Consider the following 19,401-nt stretch of genomic DNA (forward strand, 5'->3'; position numbering starts at 1 on the left):
TTATTTTCAATGACGGCCTGGGAACAGTGGGTTAACTGCCTGTTCAGGGGCAGAACGACAGATTTGTACCTTGTCAGCTCGGGGGTTTGAACTCACAACCTTCCGGTTACTAGTCCAACGCTCTAACCACTAGGCTACGCTCCCACAAACTCAGGTGGAAAACAGGCTGCCTAATCAGATTCCCAATCAGAGACAACGATAGACAGCTGCCTCTGATTGGGAACCACACACGGCCATCAAAGAAATAGACAAACTAGAATGCCCACCCAATCTAGAATGCCCACCCAATCTAGAATGCCCACCCAATCTAGAATGCCCACCCAATCTAGAATGCCCACCCAAATCACACCCTGGCCGAACCAAATAGAGAAATATAAAGGCTCTCTAAGGTCAGGGTGTGACCATTATAAGTGAAATAATCGGTCTGTAAAACAATTGTTGGAAAAATTACTTGTGTCATGAACAAAGTAGATGTCTTAACCGACTTGCCAAAACTGTAGTTTGTTAACAAGAATATGTGGAGTGGTTGAAAAACGAGTTTTAATGACTCCAACCTAAGTGTATGTAAATCTCTGACTTCATCTGTATCTTCTGATCACACCTGTAGATGTGATCTCTGTTGCAGAGGGAAAGATCCAGTGTTTAGCTGGTTTATACCCTTCTCCTTGCTTCAGAACAGAAACACTAGAGTGAGAGGGAAAGACGTCGGGAGTGGGGCTAACTTTTGTTTGTGTTAATGTTGTCTCCTCTCCTCACTCTCTGTTCTCAGTGTCTCCCCCTGCTTCCTCCTGCCTCTATCTCCCCCTGCTTCCTCCTGCCTCTCCCTTTCCCCATCTTTTTCCCGTCTTCCCGATTCCCCTTGCTTTCTTGTGCCTGCCTCTGTCCCCCCTGCTTTCTCCTGCCCCTGTCTCCCCCTGCTTTCTCCTGCCTCCCTCTGTCCCCCTGCTTTCTCCTGCCCCTGTCTCCCCCTGCTTTCTCCTGCCTCTGTCTCCCCCTGCTTTCTCCTGCCCCTGTCTCCCCCTGCTTTCTCCTGCCTCCCTCTGTCCCCCTGCTTTCTCCTGCCCCTGTCTCCCCCTGCTTTCTCCTGCCTCTGTCTCCCCCTGCTTTCTCCTGCCCCTGTCTCCCCCTGCTTTCTCCTGCCTCTGTCTCCCCCTGCTTTCTCCTGCCCCTGTCTCCCCTGCTTTCTCCTGCCCCTGTCTCCCCCTGCTTCCTCCTGCCTCTGTCTCACCCTGCTTTCTCCTGCCCCTGTCTCCCCCTGCTTTCTCCTGCCTCCCTCTGTCCCCCTGCTTTCTCCTGCCCCTGTCTCCCCCTGCTTTCTCCTGCCTCTGTCTCCCCCTGATTTCTCCTGCCCCTGTCTCCCCCTGCTTTCTCCTGCCTCTGTCTCCCCCTGCTTTCTCCTGCCTCTGTCTCCCCCTGCTTTCTCCTGCCCCTGTCTCCCCCTGCTTTCTCCTGCCCCTGTCTCCCCCTGCTTTATCCTGCCCCTGTCTCCCCCTGCTTCCTCCTGCCCCTGTCTCCCCCTGCTTCCTCCTGCCCCTGTCTCCCCCTGCTTTCTCCTGCCTCTGTCTCCCCCTGCTTTCTCCTGCCCCTGTCTCCCCCTGCTTTCTCCTGCCTCTGTCTTCCCCTGCTTTCTCCTGCCCCTGTCTCCCCCTGCTTTCTCCTGCCCCTGTCTCCCCCTGCTTTCTCCTGCCCCTGTCTTCCCCTGCTTTCTCCTGCCTCTGTCTTCCCCTGCTTTCTCCTGCCTCGGTCTCCCCCTGCTTTCTCCTGCCCTTGTCCCCCCCTGCTTTCTCCTGCCCCTGTCTCCCCCTGCTTTCTCCTGCCTCCCTCTGTCCCCCTGCTTTCTCCTGCCCCTGTCTCCCCCTGCTTTCTCCTGCCTCGGTCTCCCTCTGCTTTCTCCTGCCCCTGTCTTCCCCTGCTTTCCCTGCCTCTGTCTTCCCCTGCCTCCTGCCTGTCCCCCTGCTTTCTCCTGCCCTTGTCCCCCCTGCTTTCTCCTGCCCCTGTCTCCCCCTGCTTTCTCCTGCCTCCCTCTGTCCCCCTGCTTTCTCCTGCCCCTGTCTCCCCCTGCTTTCTCCTGCCTCGGTCTCCCTCTGCTTCCTCCTGCCCCTGTCTCCCCCTGCTTCCTCCTGCCCCTGTCTCCCCCTGCTTCCTCCTGCCTCTGTCTCCCCCTGCTTCCTCCTGCCCCTGTCTCCCCCTGCTTTCTCTTGCCTCCCCTTGCTTTCTCCTGTTTTCTCCCGTCTGTCTTCTGACGGCTCCACTGAACTGTACTCCCCCAGTTCCTCACTCTCTCTGTGGATATGTTCGCGATCTGTTTTTATTTCACAGGAGAACTCAAGTGGTTGGAGTTATAGACCAAGTCCCCAATCCCCCACCCTAAACAGCAGATGCTTAGGAAGTGGAGGATTGGAGGGGTATTGTTACAGTTATTCAGTGTTATTCTGCTGTGCGTCATTCACAGAAAAGGAGCCAACCAGACACTGAAAAATGAAACATAACTTCATCTTAACGGCCTGGAACACAACAGCAGCAACAGATGCTCTGTGTGTGTGTGTGTGTGTGTGTGTGTGTGTGTGTGTGTGTGTGTGTGTGTGTGTGTGTGTGTGTGTGTGTGTGTGTGTGTGTGTGTGTGTGTGTGTGTGTGTGTGTGTGTGTGTGTGTGTGTGTGTGTGTGTTCGCACTAGGCTTGGGCGGTATACCGTGTATACCGGGGTATATAGAAATAGCCACAGGATGGTTTTTCAATAGTGCCAATACCATGGAAACTATTTATTTTAGATTTTAGTTTCTTTTTAGCTTCTTTTCAAGTAAATACCTGCAGTCAACTTGTGTAATATGCAGATTGCGTTCTTCATTTCACCTGTTACGTTATTGTACATTATGAGGCTTACCGTAGTTCCCCAGAATAGTTCAACCAGTCACGTGTTTGTTTGGCACAACAGGAGAAAGCGGGAGCTGGTGAGTCCAGCTGTGTATCGACACGGGTCGTGTTTTATATTGAAAGTCAAGTGTTGTTGTTTTTTTTTAGCTTCAATAGAGGGATCAGGGACTTGCAACTAGAGTTTTCCTTCACAGACGATACATTCGCGCAACACATTTGGCAGAAAATAGCTTCATTTTCATCAGATGACAACAGAAGTGTGACACTTTGGCTGGTAGCCACACAAGTAAATGAGTAAATGAAAAGGCAAGGTCTTTGAAAAGGCAAGGTATTTTTGGGGAAAACTATGCATGGCCATCCTGTGTCTAATGTTTTATCATAGAAATAATGTAGCCAGCTACATTTCCTTGATGTTTCGCTTAAAGTTAATCTTGCATTTTAATCAGAGAAAAGTAGGCTGGCTACACCAAGAAAAATATAGGAGAATAGTAGCACCATTCACTGTCTGATGATAGAATGACCCTTGAATTCTCGTCAGAGTGAACCAAAGCCAGTGGTGTGTATTCAGGGAAGCCAAGGGAAGCCAGGCTTCTTAAAATATTTTACCAATAAAACAATGTGTTTTCATCATTTTGTCAATTCACAAGTGGTTAAATCTCACCGGCGAATGCATCAGAGCGAGGGAAACAGTGCCCCCTCTGTCTCAGTATGTGTGACAAACAGATACAAATTTATCTCATGCTGTCTGGAACAAAAGATTAGGAAATGTTGTCACTGTAGCATTTGATTGATTGATGCCAGCAAGCATTTGGCCTCCCTTGATAAAAAAATAATAATAATTATAATTTGCCAATCAGCGTTGAGTTGAGCTCAACTGTCGCAGCAAAACGGCCCCCAATGGAGGCCAGTTTGGATTTTGCTTCACACCAATCAAATCACATCCTAAGCAAAACGACATCACTGTCAGACAAACGTCTAGCGTGCTAAATCGTCCCTTCCATAAGTCATGGATGGAGATGTGGATTTGTATTTGTGGTTTTAACTTAAATCTCTGTACAGGGCAATGATTATGACGGCGATTCTAAGCTAACCATAAATGAATATATTGTGCCTGAGATAATTGAACTGCATTACGTAACCTAGTAAGCTCATGTTAACTAGCTGGCTAACTTAGCTGGTTCATTTTTGCCCATGCCAGGAAGTTAGGCTAGAAGTAATTTTAGCTCGGGAGCCTATGAAAACAAAAACTAAACGTGTAACAGAGATGTAGATCGTTTTGCCAACATGAAAGAGAGGAGGATGGCATTGGCGTTAAACTAGTTTACAATTATGGTGAGTTCTTTTTTTATTTCTATTTTTTCTTGCTCACAGGCATTCACGCACGCAAACAGACACACACAGACAGAAATCAGTACCATGGACAGACACATGATATTTCGTAACATTGATTGGAGTAAATTGGTGTTGGTATCTTTAAGTTTGCTTTCAATATATACAGTGGGGCAAAAAGTATTTAGTCAGCCACCAATTGTGCAAGTTCTCCCACTTAAAAAGATGAGAGAGGCCTGTAATTTTCATCATAGGTACACTTCAACTATGACAGACAAAATGAGAAAAAAAAATCCAGAAATTCACATTGTAGGATTTTTAATTAATTGATTTGCAAATTATGGTGGAAAATAAGTATTTGGTCAATAACAAAAGTTTATCTCAATACTTTGTTATATACCCATTGTTGGCAATGACAGAGGTCAAACGTTTTCTGTAAGTCTTCATAAGGTTTTCACACACTGTTGCTGGTATTTTGGCCCATTCCTCCATGCAGATCTCCTCTAGAGCAGTGATGTTTTGGGGCTGTTGCTGGGCAACACGGACTTTCAACTCCCTCCAAAGATTTTCTATGGGGTTGAGATCTGGAGACTGGCTAGGCCACTCCAGGACCTTGAAATGCTTCTTACGAAGCCACTCCTTCGTTGCCCGGGCAGTGTGTTTGGGATCATTGTCATGCTGAAAGACCCAGCCACGTTTCATCTTCAATGCCCTTGCTGATGGAAGGAGGTTTTCACTCAAAATCTCACGATACATGGCCCCATTCATTCTTTCCTTTACACGGATCAGTCATCCTGGTCCCTTTGCAGAAAAACAGTCCCAAAGCATGATGTTTCCACCCCCATGCTTCACAGTAGGTATGGTGTTCTTTGGATGCAACTCAGCATTCTTTGTCCTCCAAACACAACGAGTTGAGTTCTTACCAAAAAGTTATATTTTGGTTTCATCTGACCATATGACATTCTCCCAATCTTCTTCTGGATCATCCAAATGCTCTCTAGCAAACTTCAGACGGGCCTGGACATGTACTGGCTTAAGCAGGGGGACACGTCTGGCACTGCAGGATTTGAGTCCCTGGCAGCGTAGTGTGTTACTGATGGTAGGCTTTGTTACTTTGGTCCCAGCTCTCTGCAGGTCATTCACTATGAGTCACGGTTTTGTCTCACCAGGGGTGATGGTCGGATTCGTGTTTATCGTCGAAGGAATGAGCGTTACACCAAGGCCTGCACTCTGGAGCGGGATCGATTTGGAGGTGGAGGGTCTGTCATGGTCTGGGGCGGTGTGTCACAGCATTGTTGAGCTTGTTGTCATTGCAGGAAATCTCAATGCTGTGCGTAACAGGGAAGATATCCTCCTCCCTCATGTGGTACCCTTCCTGCAGGCTCATCCTGACATGACCCTCCAGCATGACAATGCCACCAGCCATACTGCTTGTTCTGTGCGTGATTTCCTGCAAGACAGAAATGTCAGTGTTCTGCCATGGCCAGCGAAGAGCCCGGATCTCAACACCATTGAGCACGTCTGGGACCTGTTGGATCGGAGGGTGAGGGCTATGGCCATTCCCCCCAGAAATGTCCGGGAACTTGCAGGTGGCTTGGTGGAAGATTGGGGTAACATCTCACAGCAAGAACTGGCTTTTCTGGTGCAGTCCATGAGGAGGAGATGCACTGAAGTACTTAATGCAGCTAGTGGCCACACCAGATACTGACTTACTGTTACTTTTGATTTTGACCCCCCCCCCCATTTGTTCAGGGACACATTATTACATTTCTGTAAGTCAGACAGTTTATGTCTGTTGTTGAATCTTATGTTCATACCAATATTTACACATGTTAAGTTTGCTGAAAATAAACGCAGTTGACAGTGAGAGGACGTTTTTTGTTGTTGCTGAGTTTATGTATAACTTTATGAGCCGGATTGCCTGTCTTTGCACTTAGTTAATTTTCGTCAAAGCTCGTTAGTATATTTAGAGAGCAGCTTCCATAGAAATTCACTATTACTTGTGCTAATTTTGTTAGCATTCTGGAAATGGATGCCCAATGGGATTTCTGTGTTTTTTGGCGCCCCTTTGTGTACTAAGCCGGTAATACCGGGATGAGAGAAGGACAGTATGACGATATGAAAATCTGGATGCCGCTCAACCCGAGTTCGCACGCTCAAATATAGAGCTCTGTGAAGGGCTCTGCTTATAACTCCAGAGAGAGTGGGACTTTGGGAGAGGGGGGTGTGTGAGAGAGAGAGCCCCCTCACTGAGGCAGGAAGAATGCTCCCTCTGTGTCGCAGACCTGTTTTATTTCGGAGGGGTGCGTGACACCAGGCAATGATTTCTGAAGTCTGTAGTAAAACAATCAATCCATCCAATGACCTCAACACACACGAAAGGAGAAAAAAAGAAGAAAGGAATGACCATCAAATTGGTCACGCTATGAAGATGAAAAAACTCCCTCAGTACCCCCTTGTCCCCATTCCCAGAATTGGGATTTTTTTTCCCCTCCCCACTTTTCCCTACAACGAGTAATCAAGGGAAACAAGTGGTTGTTTATGTCTGTTCGGTTCGCCAAGCCCAAGAAAGGGGCTGTTAATTCAGTGGAGTGGGCCAGAGCAGGCCAGGGAAGCGCTAGACTAGAGCGTTTCACAGCTCTGGGTGATTGGGTTTGAATGCTGTTGCTTTCTGGGGTCTGCTGATCATACTACTCATAGCACGCGAGACGAAAGAGACAATGAGTAATGGAACTGCAATGGACGAGAGAGAGAGTGTTGAGGGAGAGAGCGTTCAGGGATTCATTCCTGGTTGAAAGCAGGCTAGTTCTAGCCTGGTCACAGATATCATTGTGCTGTCTTGCCAACACTTAAATGACAGCAATGGATTTGGCAAGACCGCAGAAACACATCTGGGACCCGGGTAGGCTAGTTCCAGACACACTGTGCAGTTTTTCTTTGGCCTGTACTGTAGTTAGTCTGGTTTGGTCCAGCCATGGCTGTGTTCCTATGGGCTGCACCCACTTGGCACACACTGGTTGAATCAACGTTGTTTCTAATGTGGAATAGACACTGCATTGGCGTCTATGTCCAGTGGGTAGCTTTGTCTGGCCGGGCATCCTTCTCCAATCCTCCTGGAAGCCCGAGAGAGGTTTCTTTACGGTCACTGAATACCACAGCCACAGCACTCAGACATGACTCAGCTAGCGCTCACGTCCCAGACACACATATGTCTCTTCCATCACATCACACATGCCAGGGCTGGAGACAGTCTCACTGCCTTAGGCCATTCAAGCCAGGGCTCAGGGCAGGCCACCACTCACGAACAGCGTAGGGGAATTCACTGGAGAAATAGGATTCAAATTGATTTTTTTCTACTGTAGCCCAGAGCTATCGATATACAGTACATGGTTCTATACGGCTCTGCTGTAGCCTATACTGTATATTTATACATTTATTACATGTAATGTCTTATAGCAGACATTATTTATATAGCAGGCAAGTAAAGGGACTCTGACGTAACATATCTTACTGATCTCATAATAAACTTTCATAGCAGACCTTGACTTGCTCAATCTCAGGCCATGGTCACCATTTGGAAGTCTGATGACAGTCACAGACACTCTGTGACTGTCATCAGCAAAGCGTCCCCAAACCACCACACTACCACCTCCATACTTGACCGTTGGTATGATGTTCTTGCTGTGGAATGCAGTGTTTGGGTTTCGCCAGGCATAATGGGACCCATGTCGTTGTCTCAAGTTTGCCAAAAAAGAACCTGGAAGCACCTGGATGATCATCAAGACTCTTGGAAGAATGTTCTATGGACAGATGATTCAAAAGTATCACTTTTTTGGACAACATGGGTCCCATTATTGGCAAAACCCAAACACTGCATTCCACAGTAAGAACCTCATACTAACGGTCAAGCATGGTGCTGGTAGTGTGATGGTTTGGGGATGCTTTGCTGCCCCGGGACCTGGACGAGACGACTTGCCTTAATAGAAGGAACCATGAATTCTGCTCTGTGTCAGATAATTCTACAGGAGAATGTAAGGCTATCCCTTTGTGAGCTGAAGCTGAAGCGGATTTGGACCATGCAGCAAGACATTGATCCAAAACACACAATCAAGTCTACATGAAAATGACAAAAAAGCAACAAGTTAGAAATCCAGACCTAATCCCACTTGAAATGTTGCGGCAGGACTTTGAAATGAGCAGTTCAATGTTTGAAAACCCACAAATGTCGCTGAGTTACAGCAGTTCTACGTGGAAAAGTGGGCCAAAATTCCTCCGCAGTGATATGAGATGCTGATCAACAACTGCAGGAAGCGTTTGGTTGGAGTCATTGCAGGTAAAGGTGGCACAACATGTTTTTGAGTGTAAGGGGGCAATTACTTTTCCACACACGGGCATTGGGTGTTGCTGGAAGTAGAGGTGCTGAGGGTGCTGCAGGAAGTAGAGGTGCTGAGGGTGCTGCAGGTAGTAGAGGTGCTGAGGGTGCTGCAGGAAGTAGAGGTGCTGAGGGTGCTGCAGGAAGTAGAGGTGCTGAGGGTGCTGCAGGAAGTAGAGGTGCTGAGGGTGCTGCAGGAAGTAGAGGTGCTGAGTGTGCTGCAGGTAGTAGAGGTGCTGAGGGTGCTGCAGGAAGTAGAGGTGCTGAGGGTTCTGCAGGAAGTAGAGGTGCTGAGGGTGCTGCAGCACCACCTGAAAAATACAAATATATATATAATATAATAGAATTATATTTATACACTATATATACAAAAGTATGTGGACACCCCTTCAAATCTGTGGAATTGGCTATTTCAGCCACACCCGTTGCTGATAGATGTATAAAATCGAGCACATACCCATGCGATCTCCATAGACAAATATTGGCATTAGAATGGCCTTACTGAAGAGCTCAGTGACTTTCAACTGTCATAGGATTCCACCTCTCCAACAAGTCAGTTTGTCATATTTCTGCCCTGCTAGAGCTGCCCTGGTCCACTGTAATTGCTATGCTATTATTGTGAAGTGGAAACGTCTAGGAGCAACAACGGCTCAGCCCCGAAGTGGTAGGCCACACAAGCTCACAGAACAGCTAAGTACTGGAGCGCGTACTGTGTAAAACTCATCTGTCCTCGGTTGCAACACTCACGACCACGTTCCAAATTGCCTCTGGAAGCAACGTCAGCACAAGAACTGTAAATCGGCAGCTTCATGAAATGGGTTTCCATGACTGAGCAGCAGCATACAAGCTTAAGATCACCATGCGCAGTGCCATGCGTCTGCTGGAGTGGTGTAAAGCTTGCTGCCTTTGGACTCTGGAGCAGGGGAACATGTTTTTTTTGGAGTGATGAATCGCGGACTAATCTGGATTTGGCGGATGCCAGGAGAACGCTACCTGCCCGAATGCATAGTGCCAACTGTAAAGTTTGGCGGAGGAGTTGTGCTGGAAATGTTTCATGTTCGTGCTTTTCTAATCACTCATGTCTGTGTTCTATTCATGTGCTTTTCTAATAACCGTTTTCTGTGTTCATGCAAGTGACTGACAGAACAAATCCTCACTATCAGTCGCTGCAATTTGGCGCCAAGACCTTTGTTTTGATAATGAAAGATACCTCAGTTTCAAGGTCTCAGCTTAGAGAGAAGAAGCATCATGATGTATCGTCCACACACCTGCTCATCTAACATCTCATTCCAAAATCATGGCCATTAATATGGAGTTGGTCCCCCCCTTTGCTGCTATAACCACCTCCACTCTTCTGGGAAGGCTTTCCACTAGATGTAGGAACATTGTGCAGGGACTTGCTTCTATTCAGCCACAAGAGCATTAGTGAGGTCGGTTATTAGAAAAGCACATGAATAGAACAAAGACATGAGTGATTAGAAAAGCACAATAGCTAGCTATTCCCAGAAGGCAATATTTGTCTTAACAATAAGGATATTTTATAGAATAGAAAATAATAGAATTGTTTATTTTTCCCAGAATTAACTTTTTATGGTTGTAAACTGGCTTTCTGGTAATGCGGAAGAGGATACCACCAGACTCAGCGACAGGCTGAGGAGGATTAGGCCCAGACCAGGGCCTCCTGGAGCTGGAGGGAATCAGCAGAGGTGGCTGCTTGTTGAGAAAAGGAGAAGGCCAGAAGCACAGATCTGAAGGAGTTGTCCCAGTTGACGTTCGAGGTAAAGATACTGTGTGTTCTGTGGTTATTTTGGTGAACTGACCTGTGTCTCTGTTGAAATCACTGCTTTGCAGTTTTGATTTAGACACACCAAAGTCATTTATTGGGTAAATAGTTCACCGAATTGTGCGGGAGCCAGTGTGTAATTTTATACTCTCTTTTAGAGAACAAGATCAAGATATCCTCTTAGTCTCCCCTTCCTATAGGGTCAGTGATGAGTTATTTTGCTGTTGGACCATAAAGAAATGGGATGAAGCAATGTGTCGTTAATTTTTTTCACTCAAGTCTTGGTGACCATAGCTATACTTCTGTGTTCTTAAATTGCAAAAAGTGCAGTAGTAACTGAATTAGATATGTTCATCTCTGATCAGTTACGTCAGAGTCCCTTATTGTTTTATGAGAGAACAAGATCAAGCCATTGTCAGTTAGGAAATGCTAACCCTAGGTCATCTAGATTAGTGGTGTTCAAAGTCTGGGTCGTGACCCCTAGTGGGATCGCTGGGGAGCTGCAGTGGGGTAATATTTTGGGGGGGTATTTTTTCTTACAATAATCTGTAATCGTAATATTTTGTATGAGACAATATACAAATGTGTTCAAGAAAGATAATTAGAAAAACACAATTTTATTGAGTAAATGTATTTACAGTATTGGATTATTTTCATTTTGATAAGGGATTTAAAAAAGAGATGCAATAAATTGAAGATGATTTGTTTATGTAAACACAGAAACCGATTTTAGGTTGTGTCAGTAGATTTGGGGTGGGGTCGCAAAAAAAAATCTTTGGAAGAAAATGGGGTTCCCAGAAATTCTGGCAGAAAAAATGAGGTCCCCGCTGAAAAAGTTTGAATACCCTTAGATTGAACACTGTTGACGTCACCGACTGCAGGACCGTGGTTTCAGATTCTCATCGAGAATTTATCAGTGTGGCTGGCTGGGCTATGTAACGTTGGCCCTTATATTAGAAGAGATGAATCAAAACCTTTTTAAAGGATCAGGAGGATTGCAATAAACTATAATTCTCTCTCTCACACACACACACACACACACACACACACACACACACAGAGAAAGAGGAGAAATCTTAGCCAGATCCTCGTCATCATGTCCTTGCTGAAAATATCTCACATTTTCTCCCCTGGCCACTGGGGAGAGGCTAATGGTCTCTTATATCTCAATATGCTGCTGGGAATCATTCTGGGTATTTTTGGTGTTATTATACTTATTATTATATAAAACGTAAGGGTTTCAAAAGGGTTCTTTGGCTGTCCCCATAGCAGAACCCTTTTTGGTTCCAGGTAGAACCCTTTTTCCAGATACGGTTCTACATGGAAACTAAAGGGTTCTACCAGCAACCAAAAAGGGCTATTGAAAGGGTTCTCCTGTGGGGACAGCCGAAGAACCCTTTAAGGTTCTCGATGGCACCTTTTTCCCCCCCTATCACTGTAAACGTCTTCTCTCTCTGTGTGAAGAGAGAAATCTGGCCTTTTATATCAGTCTCACTGGTAGCTTTATCCAATGACTTATCAGTGTCTGTATGTCGGTGTTCTTTGAGGCCATGGTGCAGTGTAAGGGGGCAGGCAAGGCCACGGGAGAGTGAGATGAGAGAATGAGTTGGTTGCAAAGTGTGTGGGTATATATATGTGTGTGTGTGTGTGTGTGTGTGTGTGTGTGTGTGTGTGTGGGTATATGTGTGTGGGTATGTGTGTGTGTGTGTGTGGGTATATGTGTGTGGGTATGTATGTGTGTGTGTGTGTGTATGTGTGTATATGTGTGTGTGTGTGTGTGTGTGTGTGTGTGTGTGTGTGTGTGTGTGTGTGTGTGTGTGTGTGTGTGTGTGTGTGTGTGTGTGTGTGTGTGTGTGTGTGTGTGTGTGTGTGTGTGTGTGTACTGAAGTGCTCTGTATGTCCCTGTGTTGTCTATAAGGTCAAACCAAGAGGTGCACATCACGACTTGAGGACAGGCTGAGGCTCATTAGGTGAACCCACAGGCGGATCTTCTGCTTTCAAGGACTGGAACAGCCTCTCTCCCTGAAGCAACCTTTACCAATAACACTCAAAATGTGTCTGAACCATGGAATATGAAGAGAACTGGTTTCCTACAGCGAGTGTGTCACTGTGGGCCTTATGTCATGTAAGGACCGGACTGTCTGTCAGGAGGAAATGTCGCGGCATTTCGCCAAGTTAAAACACATCTAATGTGACGACTGAGCTGCTGTGAAATAAGGACAAAGATATGCCATGCTTTGTTTTTTTTTAATTAGAAAAAGTATTTCAGATTTTCAGATACTTGAACACAATATACAATATTATACCATACATTGTGTGAAACATGTAATATGTCCGTCTGCAACGCAGTAGGTAGGTCTGCAACAGACATAAAAACCACCTCTCATGCAGATAGTGCTAAGTCTGGCTCGTCACTTGGAAACGACTCAGACCAAAAGCTTGAACATAGATTAACAATGTTATACTGATGACAAATTTCGAATTTCAAAACTGCTAACAAGTTTCGGTCGGATAAAACTAGTTCACATTAGCACGCTCAATTACAAGAAGATCACACGTTTGTAACGACTCATCACGCGGGTGCTCAGAGATATTGTAGCATGCCACCAATAATCCCCTTGAACGACTTCACATATAAGTAAGTACGTGCGAAGGTGTAAAGACGAAGACACTTGGATCCGTGTGCGTCTGTCTTCCCGCTGTTTCTGTCTAGCCGCCGTTGAACCAGTAGATCTGAACCCCAAAATCAGCCATCTGTATTCAAAATGTTGTATACAGAGGAGTCTGGTTACTAGCTTACTACAAGCTACTCGGAGAGTCTTGGTTTGTACGTCTGATGTTGATACCGAGCCTACGTGATAAGACTCCAGTATAAAAGCCACAGTATTTTTTTTTTTTGAACTCTTCCCAGGTCTCTGTCGTTTAACATGTCCTCTATGCGTTGTCAACCTACAGGTTGTGGATATGTCTCGTTAGCTGTTGCTCAGGGCACTCAAACATCTGTGTGAATATATTTACTTAAGGATATAATATATATATTTTTAAAAAAAGGGAAACATATTATAATAAAGAATCTAAAAAAAGACTTGAAGACGCCACCGACTTCCAGGTAATGCAAGTACATATACATTTAAATAGATTTACACTGACTGAAACAGTATTCTTATGTACAGCTGAAAATAATAAATACACTGTTATAAACAGCAAAGGACCAACTTGAGCTCTAGTGACAAACAGGAACAGGATGTGTGGAGTCCGGTCAGGCCAGGTGGCAAAGGCTACACGGACGCACACACACTCACAAACACACTTTCTGATACTCGTACACGCACACACACTCACTGACACACACGATTGCCATGCAAGTCTGCTGGAGTGAGGGTATAGTCAATAAGGCAGTTGAAGTACCTTTGAGTATGTCAGTAAACCTAAGGGAATAATGGAGGGAGGATTGGTGATATCTGAAAACCAGTCATGGAGACCTATGAGGGAAGATCTACCTAGCAGATTTTCAGGCGTGGATGGTTTTAATGCTGACCCAAAGATACAGTGAATTACACTGTCTGGGGGCCTTTTGGTTTGGTATCTCTGTCACGTAAATCTCTAGATACCCTTCTGTGGGTTATCATCCTATTGTTCTCAAAATAAGCACAAACTCTACAGTTTGTAAGTGCCAAATCTATTCTAAAGATTACATCTAACGGATCAAATCCTGATAAACTCCCCGGGCCGGCCAGGAAATGTGATACAGTTAGTGGGAAGGGAAGAGAGAAAAAAAAAGAATGTTTCGATTGACGTCAATGGGCAGACGCAGCACCTCCTTCAGTTATTCCATTTTTTGGTGGAGGAAGAAATAGCTGACCTGATTGTTTTAGGGGTCAGATTCACAGAGTCAGGAGTTTGTTAAAAAAAAAAGTGAATAATAAACACAGCTAACCAAGGTGTGACTGAGATTCTATACAGGCAGCCGCCTAACCACCTTTCATCATCTGGCCGGGTCCTTGATTTGTTACAGCATCAGAACCAGGTGGGTTCCGGAATCATTTGGTCGAATAGGATTAATACACAATAGCAGGATACCTTGAGATGGAGATAGAAATATCCTTCTAACTTGAAGTCTGAGTATTATCAGGATTTGAGCCATGATGGTAGTGGGGGGGGTCCTTCAAGGAGAATGAGGGGAAGCAGATTAGATGGGGAGAAATGGGTCTAATTGTTTTGTTGTTGTTGAGTTATAGTGATCTATCTGCCTACCGTTCATCTACAGTGAGGTCAGACACACGAAGCAACAATCTAGCAACAATCTAGCAACTATGTAACGTGAATCGTGATTTCCATAGAGAAACACATATGTTGTGTTCGGATTGAAATCGTATCTTATTGTGAGATGTCCTGTTTTAAGTATTTGATGAGTTTGTCCAAGAACTGTTTGTCTAAGTTAGTTTGATTTCTTCTATTGCCCAATACTAGTAAGGAAGACTGTTCTCTTTGTCTGAGATATAAAAAGGATTTTGCTCTTGAGCTTTCGGGTAAACTCTTTAGAAAGAAAAAAAAACATTTCCCGCACATACTAAAGTGTGTTCAATAAATTAAAAAAAAGGATTAAAAAGACAATAGTAAAAAAGACACAGAAAAGTATTTTGACAAATGGAAAAAAGTAAACAGTTTTCTCTCTCTATACAAACACACGTCCATCCGTCAGTAGTTCAAACGCTACCTCTTGACATCCCATTTTCGTAAAAAAAAAAAAGCCACAAGGTACAAAACTTCTCTCAGTAGTAGTGTCAACATTTCAGATGCCAGTCTGGATGGAAAAACAACCGTTTCCCAGATTGGCCCAAGTCCTTCATTTCCTCGAGGCCTGTCCGTTCCGTCAGGTCCAAAATGTTTGCATCATTTTTCCTGAGAACTTTGTAGCCGCCCCACTGAAACTGTCCCTCTGTCGCCGGCTCCTAACGCAAGTGCAAGGATAGGGTGGGGTTAAACTGACGCCCCATCCGGGCTCAAACCAAACCCATCGTGGGCTTGTTAAAAAGCACAGCTGCAGGATTTCTCCTGTTTAAAAACATGAAACCAACCACCTCCGCGGTGCAGCAGAGCCCATTATGTGTCTGTGGGTGATGCATCGTGGGTAATGATCTCTATGGACGACGTGGGCACCATGGATTCCTCGGGGTCCTGACAGTCCGAGTAGTCTACCGGAGACCGTGACGCCTCCCCAAGACTATCCTCTTCCTCCTCCTCCTCATCCCCCTGGCTCTGTTCATCTTTCTCTGTACCCTCAGAGTCCTCCTCCTCCAGGGTGAGTTCAAACTGGAACTTGTCTCCCCCCTGGCCCCCTTCGCCTCCCTCCTGATCACCCTGCTCTGTGGCCCAAGGAGGAGAGGGGCTCTGGGGGATCATGCTCTGGTACCAGTTCCTGTTGTCCTCCAGAGTGTCCAGGATGTCCTGGGCGTCAGGGTGAACCAGGTCAGCCCAAGTCTCCCACAGAGGGTGAACAATGTAATCTATGAAGCCCACCTGGAGAGAGGAGAGGGGGAAAAAAAGGGGGTGAGTCAGGAATCCGTGTGTGTGTGTATGCTTGAATGCTATGTGTTCCGTGTGTATGCGTGTGTCTAATATCATACCTGGCTTTTCTCTACTGAAGCGGTGTGTTTGTCACACATGGGACTGATCTCCATGCCTCTCTCCCTCTCCCGGTCTCCCTGGTGGAAGAACTCCTCCATGATGCGCTCGGTCCACTGGCGGTACAGCTCCAGGGACTTGGTGGGGTTACTCAGGTCAGCACAGTGGACCATGTTCCTCAGCACCTGATGGAGAGAAGAACCGTTAGAGAAGGAGAAGGAGGGAGTGATATGGGGTGATAAGGGGAGAAAGAGACAGGAAGAAGGATTGAGGCAGTGAACCGGGTTGGAGAGAGGGGAGGAGGCAGAGGAAGATGAAGTGAAGAAGCAGAGGTCATCCCAGTGGGAGGCCATCTTTCAAAACAAAAAAAATAGATATACCCCTTTTTCCTTCCCAATTTTGTGGTATCCAATTGGTAGTTACAGTCTTTGTCTCATCGCTGAAACTCCCGTACAGACTCTTGCGAGGCGAAGGCCGAGGGCCGTGCGTCCTCCGACACACGACCCAGCCAAGCCGCACTGCTTCTTGACACAACGCCCCCTTAACCCGGAAGCCAGCCGCACTAATGTGTCGGAGGAAACATCTTACACCTGGTGTCCTTTTCAGTGTGCATTGAGCCCGGGCCCGCCACAGAAGTCGCTAGTGTGCAATGGGACAAGAACATCCCTGCTGTCCAAACCCTCCCCTAACCCGGACGACACTGGGCCAATTATGCGCCGCCCCATGAGTCTGGACTTGAACCAGGATCGGTAGTGGCACAGCTAGCACTATAATGTAATGCATTAGACCACCGCGCCACTCGGGAGGCCAGTGGGAGGCCAGTGGGAGGCCAGTGGGAGGCCAGTGGGAGGCCAGTGGGAGGCCAGTGGGAGGCCAGTAGGAGGCCAGTGGGAGGCCAGTGGGAGGCCAGTAGGAGGCCAGTGGGAGGCCAGTGGGAGGCCAGTGGGAGGCCAGTGGGAGGCCAGTGGGAGGCCAGTAGGAGGCCAGTGGGAGGCCAGTGGGAGGCCAGTAGGAGGCCAGTGGGAGGCCAGTGGGAGGCCAGTGGGAGGCCAGTGGGAGGCCACCTTAATGACACTAATTAGAGCTATTACAATACAAATAGGGAGAGGAGAAGGGTCTGGAAGAGACCGAACGACGACCAGGATAAACCCACCTGTATTCTGTCGGTGTAGTTGTCCAGCAGCAGGACCCCAGAGCTGGTCACCTTCTTGGTCTCCACCATGGTCTTCAGGTCCGCTAACAGACTCATGTGCTTGGACATGTCAGTGGCCAGGACCATGTCGATGACCATCTTCCTCAGGCTCTGCCTCTGCTTCTTGGACAGATTCTGGAAGATGTCACAGTTGTCCCCCTGGAGCAGCTTGAAGCCCACAGCCAGGTGGTGGTTCTCTAAGACGGACTCATCGTTGTACATCAGGGCCAGCTCAGAGTCTGGGGAAGACAGAGGAGAGTGAGTCACTCGGTCAGCACTACGTCGATGAATATGGATATGGCTATACATTATCGATATACTATTCCCAGTAGAGGTATGCAGTAAACAGGTGTAGTAGAGAGACCCACTGGTATTGATGAGGAACTGGTTGGACACCCCCGGGTGGTCGACATCATGGATGGCTGCAGCAAAGATGGCCGCCAAGATCTCCAGATCGCTGAAGACCGCCTGCGTTGAAAGGGAGAGGATCCGGGGTTTAGAACGTCTCAAGCGAAAAGAAAACTCAAAGCAACAGGCACAGAGAACAGCTCATCTCAGCGCAGCCCACTCTCATTGATTCCCATGGCTCGGTGTGCGCAATCGCTAACAGCCAACGTCGCGGAAAAAAACACTGCGCTGGCCTACATTAGCGAGGTGGCTAGCTTATGTTAACCTTGTCTCTGTCTCTCTATAGGCACTCAGCCATAGTGGTTTGACACTGGGTGTGCTGGCTATAAGAGCGGGGCCATAAACAGGATGGATGGAGGGATGGGGTGAATGTATAAAAAGAAGAGAGTGGCTTGTGACGCGTTGAGGGCTGGGTCGTGCTGTTAGACTGCGTCATGGGTGAGGTTCCACTGTATTTATAGAACCACGGAGGGATAGGAGCTGTGAGAACGAACAGATTGTGTGGCGGGTGTGAGAGAGAGAGTGAGGTGAGGGGGGGCTCAAGGAGAGACGGAGAAAAGGAGGAAAACGAAGGGTTTATGTCTACAGGTTGAGGGAAGATGACTTTGGAGCTCGGGAAGGTGTTCAAGTTTGAACTTAAACACCCGGGGAAGATTTACGATAGGACTCATAGGTTGGGGGCGAGAGTACGGCGAGCGCACACTAAGGCCGGAGTTCAATGAGCGCAGATGGGTGTGGGATGGTGAAGCAGGGTGTGGGGCTCGGATGTTTTCCCGAGGGACTTCAGCTTACGTCGAGGGCAGGGGTGGAGAGCAGGATGTGTGTGGACTGGGCCACGTCTGCCGCGTGGAGGCTGTTGTGGTAGGCCACGTCTCCATGGTAATGGTCCTCCAGGGTCATCATGTACGCCACAAACGTCTCCGTCGGGATCTTAAACGTCTTCAGCAGGTCTCTCTCCTGCAGGGGACACGAGGATGTGAGTCAGTACTGTTTTCGGGTACAAAACGTACAGCTGTAACATATTGTGTGTGTGCGTGTGCCCGCCTGCCATGCATACGTGTGCATGTTGGGGTGTGTGCGCGTGTGTAGGAGCCAGTTATAACGTACCTGGAAGATGGCGTACATGATACAGGTGAGCGGTCTATGTTCGGAGTACTCTGACACGGTGAAGATGTTCAACCCCCACTTGTTCAGATCCTCCAGCTCCTTGGAGAGCATGACCTCCTTGTCCGTCTTGACCCCGAAACGTGAGATGGAGGAGCTGGAGAGGGAGGGTCCGTGAGAGACCTTCTTCACTCCACTGATCTGAGTCATCATCAGCTGCTTCTTCTTCTGCTTCTCCCGGCCGGCCTTCTCCTTGGGCGTCACCGACGGCATGTCCATGTCGTTCTGTTTGTCTGGAGAGAAGAGAGAAAACAGGCGGGTGGATTAGGATACTCCGTGTCATTCTGTACATGTGTGTGCGTGTGTGAGCACAGAGAAGGACAAAAGAGGAGAGGAGGGAAAGGGGAGTGAGATGACCCTGTTCACTTTCACTTCCCCCGCCAGAGAACATTCGGTTTAGTGAGGTCATTGCAATGACCTCTGCCTGTGAACCGGGTCCCAGGTGCACTGGTCTGGATGCACCTGTACAGGCCAAAAAGGAAAGAATAGACTCATTCATCCATCCATCTCGTTCTCCTTCCTCCCTTGCCGTCTGGATCTCCTGCTACGTCCCCTCGGTAACGCGTTCTCTCTGTGGTCCTTTCTCTCCCCTGCTCGGCTCCTGCTCCCTTGACTCTAAAAGGCCATACGTTGATAATACCACCGAGACGATCCCA

The 19,401-nt window shown here is 47.3% G+C and overlaps 1 protein-coding gene across 5 annotated transcripts in view; it reads right to left on the minus strand.

Annotated features, from left to right (window-relative positions):
* Nucleotides 1-12,584: 12,584 nt before the first annotated feature.
* Nucleotides 12,585-19,401, minus strand: part of LOC118358852 (cAMP-specific 3',5'-cyclic phosphodiesterase 4B-like) — a 280,803-nt gene continuing 273,986 nt past the window's right edge. For all 5 annotated transcript variants that reach the window (XM_052480087.1, XM_052480088.1, XM_035736799.2 and 2 more), the window contains 6 exons: nt 18,689-18,978; nt 18,374-18,538; nt 17,542-17,641; nt 17,135-17,412; nt 15,984-16,166; nt 12,585-15,876 (listed from right to left, as the gene is read on the minus strand). In XM_052480087.1, coding sequence (XP_052336047.1) covers nt 15,460-15,876; nt 15,984-16,166; nt 17,135-17,412; nt 17,542-17,641; nt 18,374-18,538; nt 18,689-18,978 — 1,433 coding nt within the window. In that variant the 3' untranslated portion in view covers nt 12,585-15,459. The remainder of the gene's footprint in view (nt 15,877-15,983; nt 16,167-17,134; nt 17,413-17,541; nt 17,642-18,373; nt 18,539-18,688; nt 18,979-19,401) is intronic.

This window comes from Oncorhynchus keta, chromosome 26, assembly GCF_023373465.1.
Source record: "Oncorhynchus keta strain PuntledgeMale-10-30-2019 chromosome 26, Oket_V2, whole genome shotgun sequence".
Taxonomy (NCBI): Eukaryota; Metazoa; Chordata; class Actinopteri; order Salmoniformes; family Salmonidae; genus Oncorhynchus; species Oncorhynchus keta.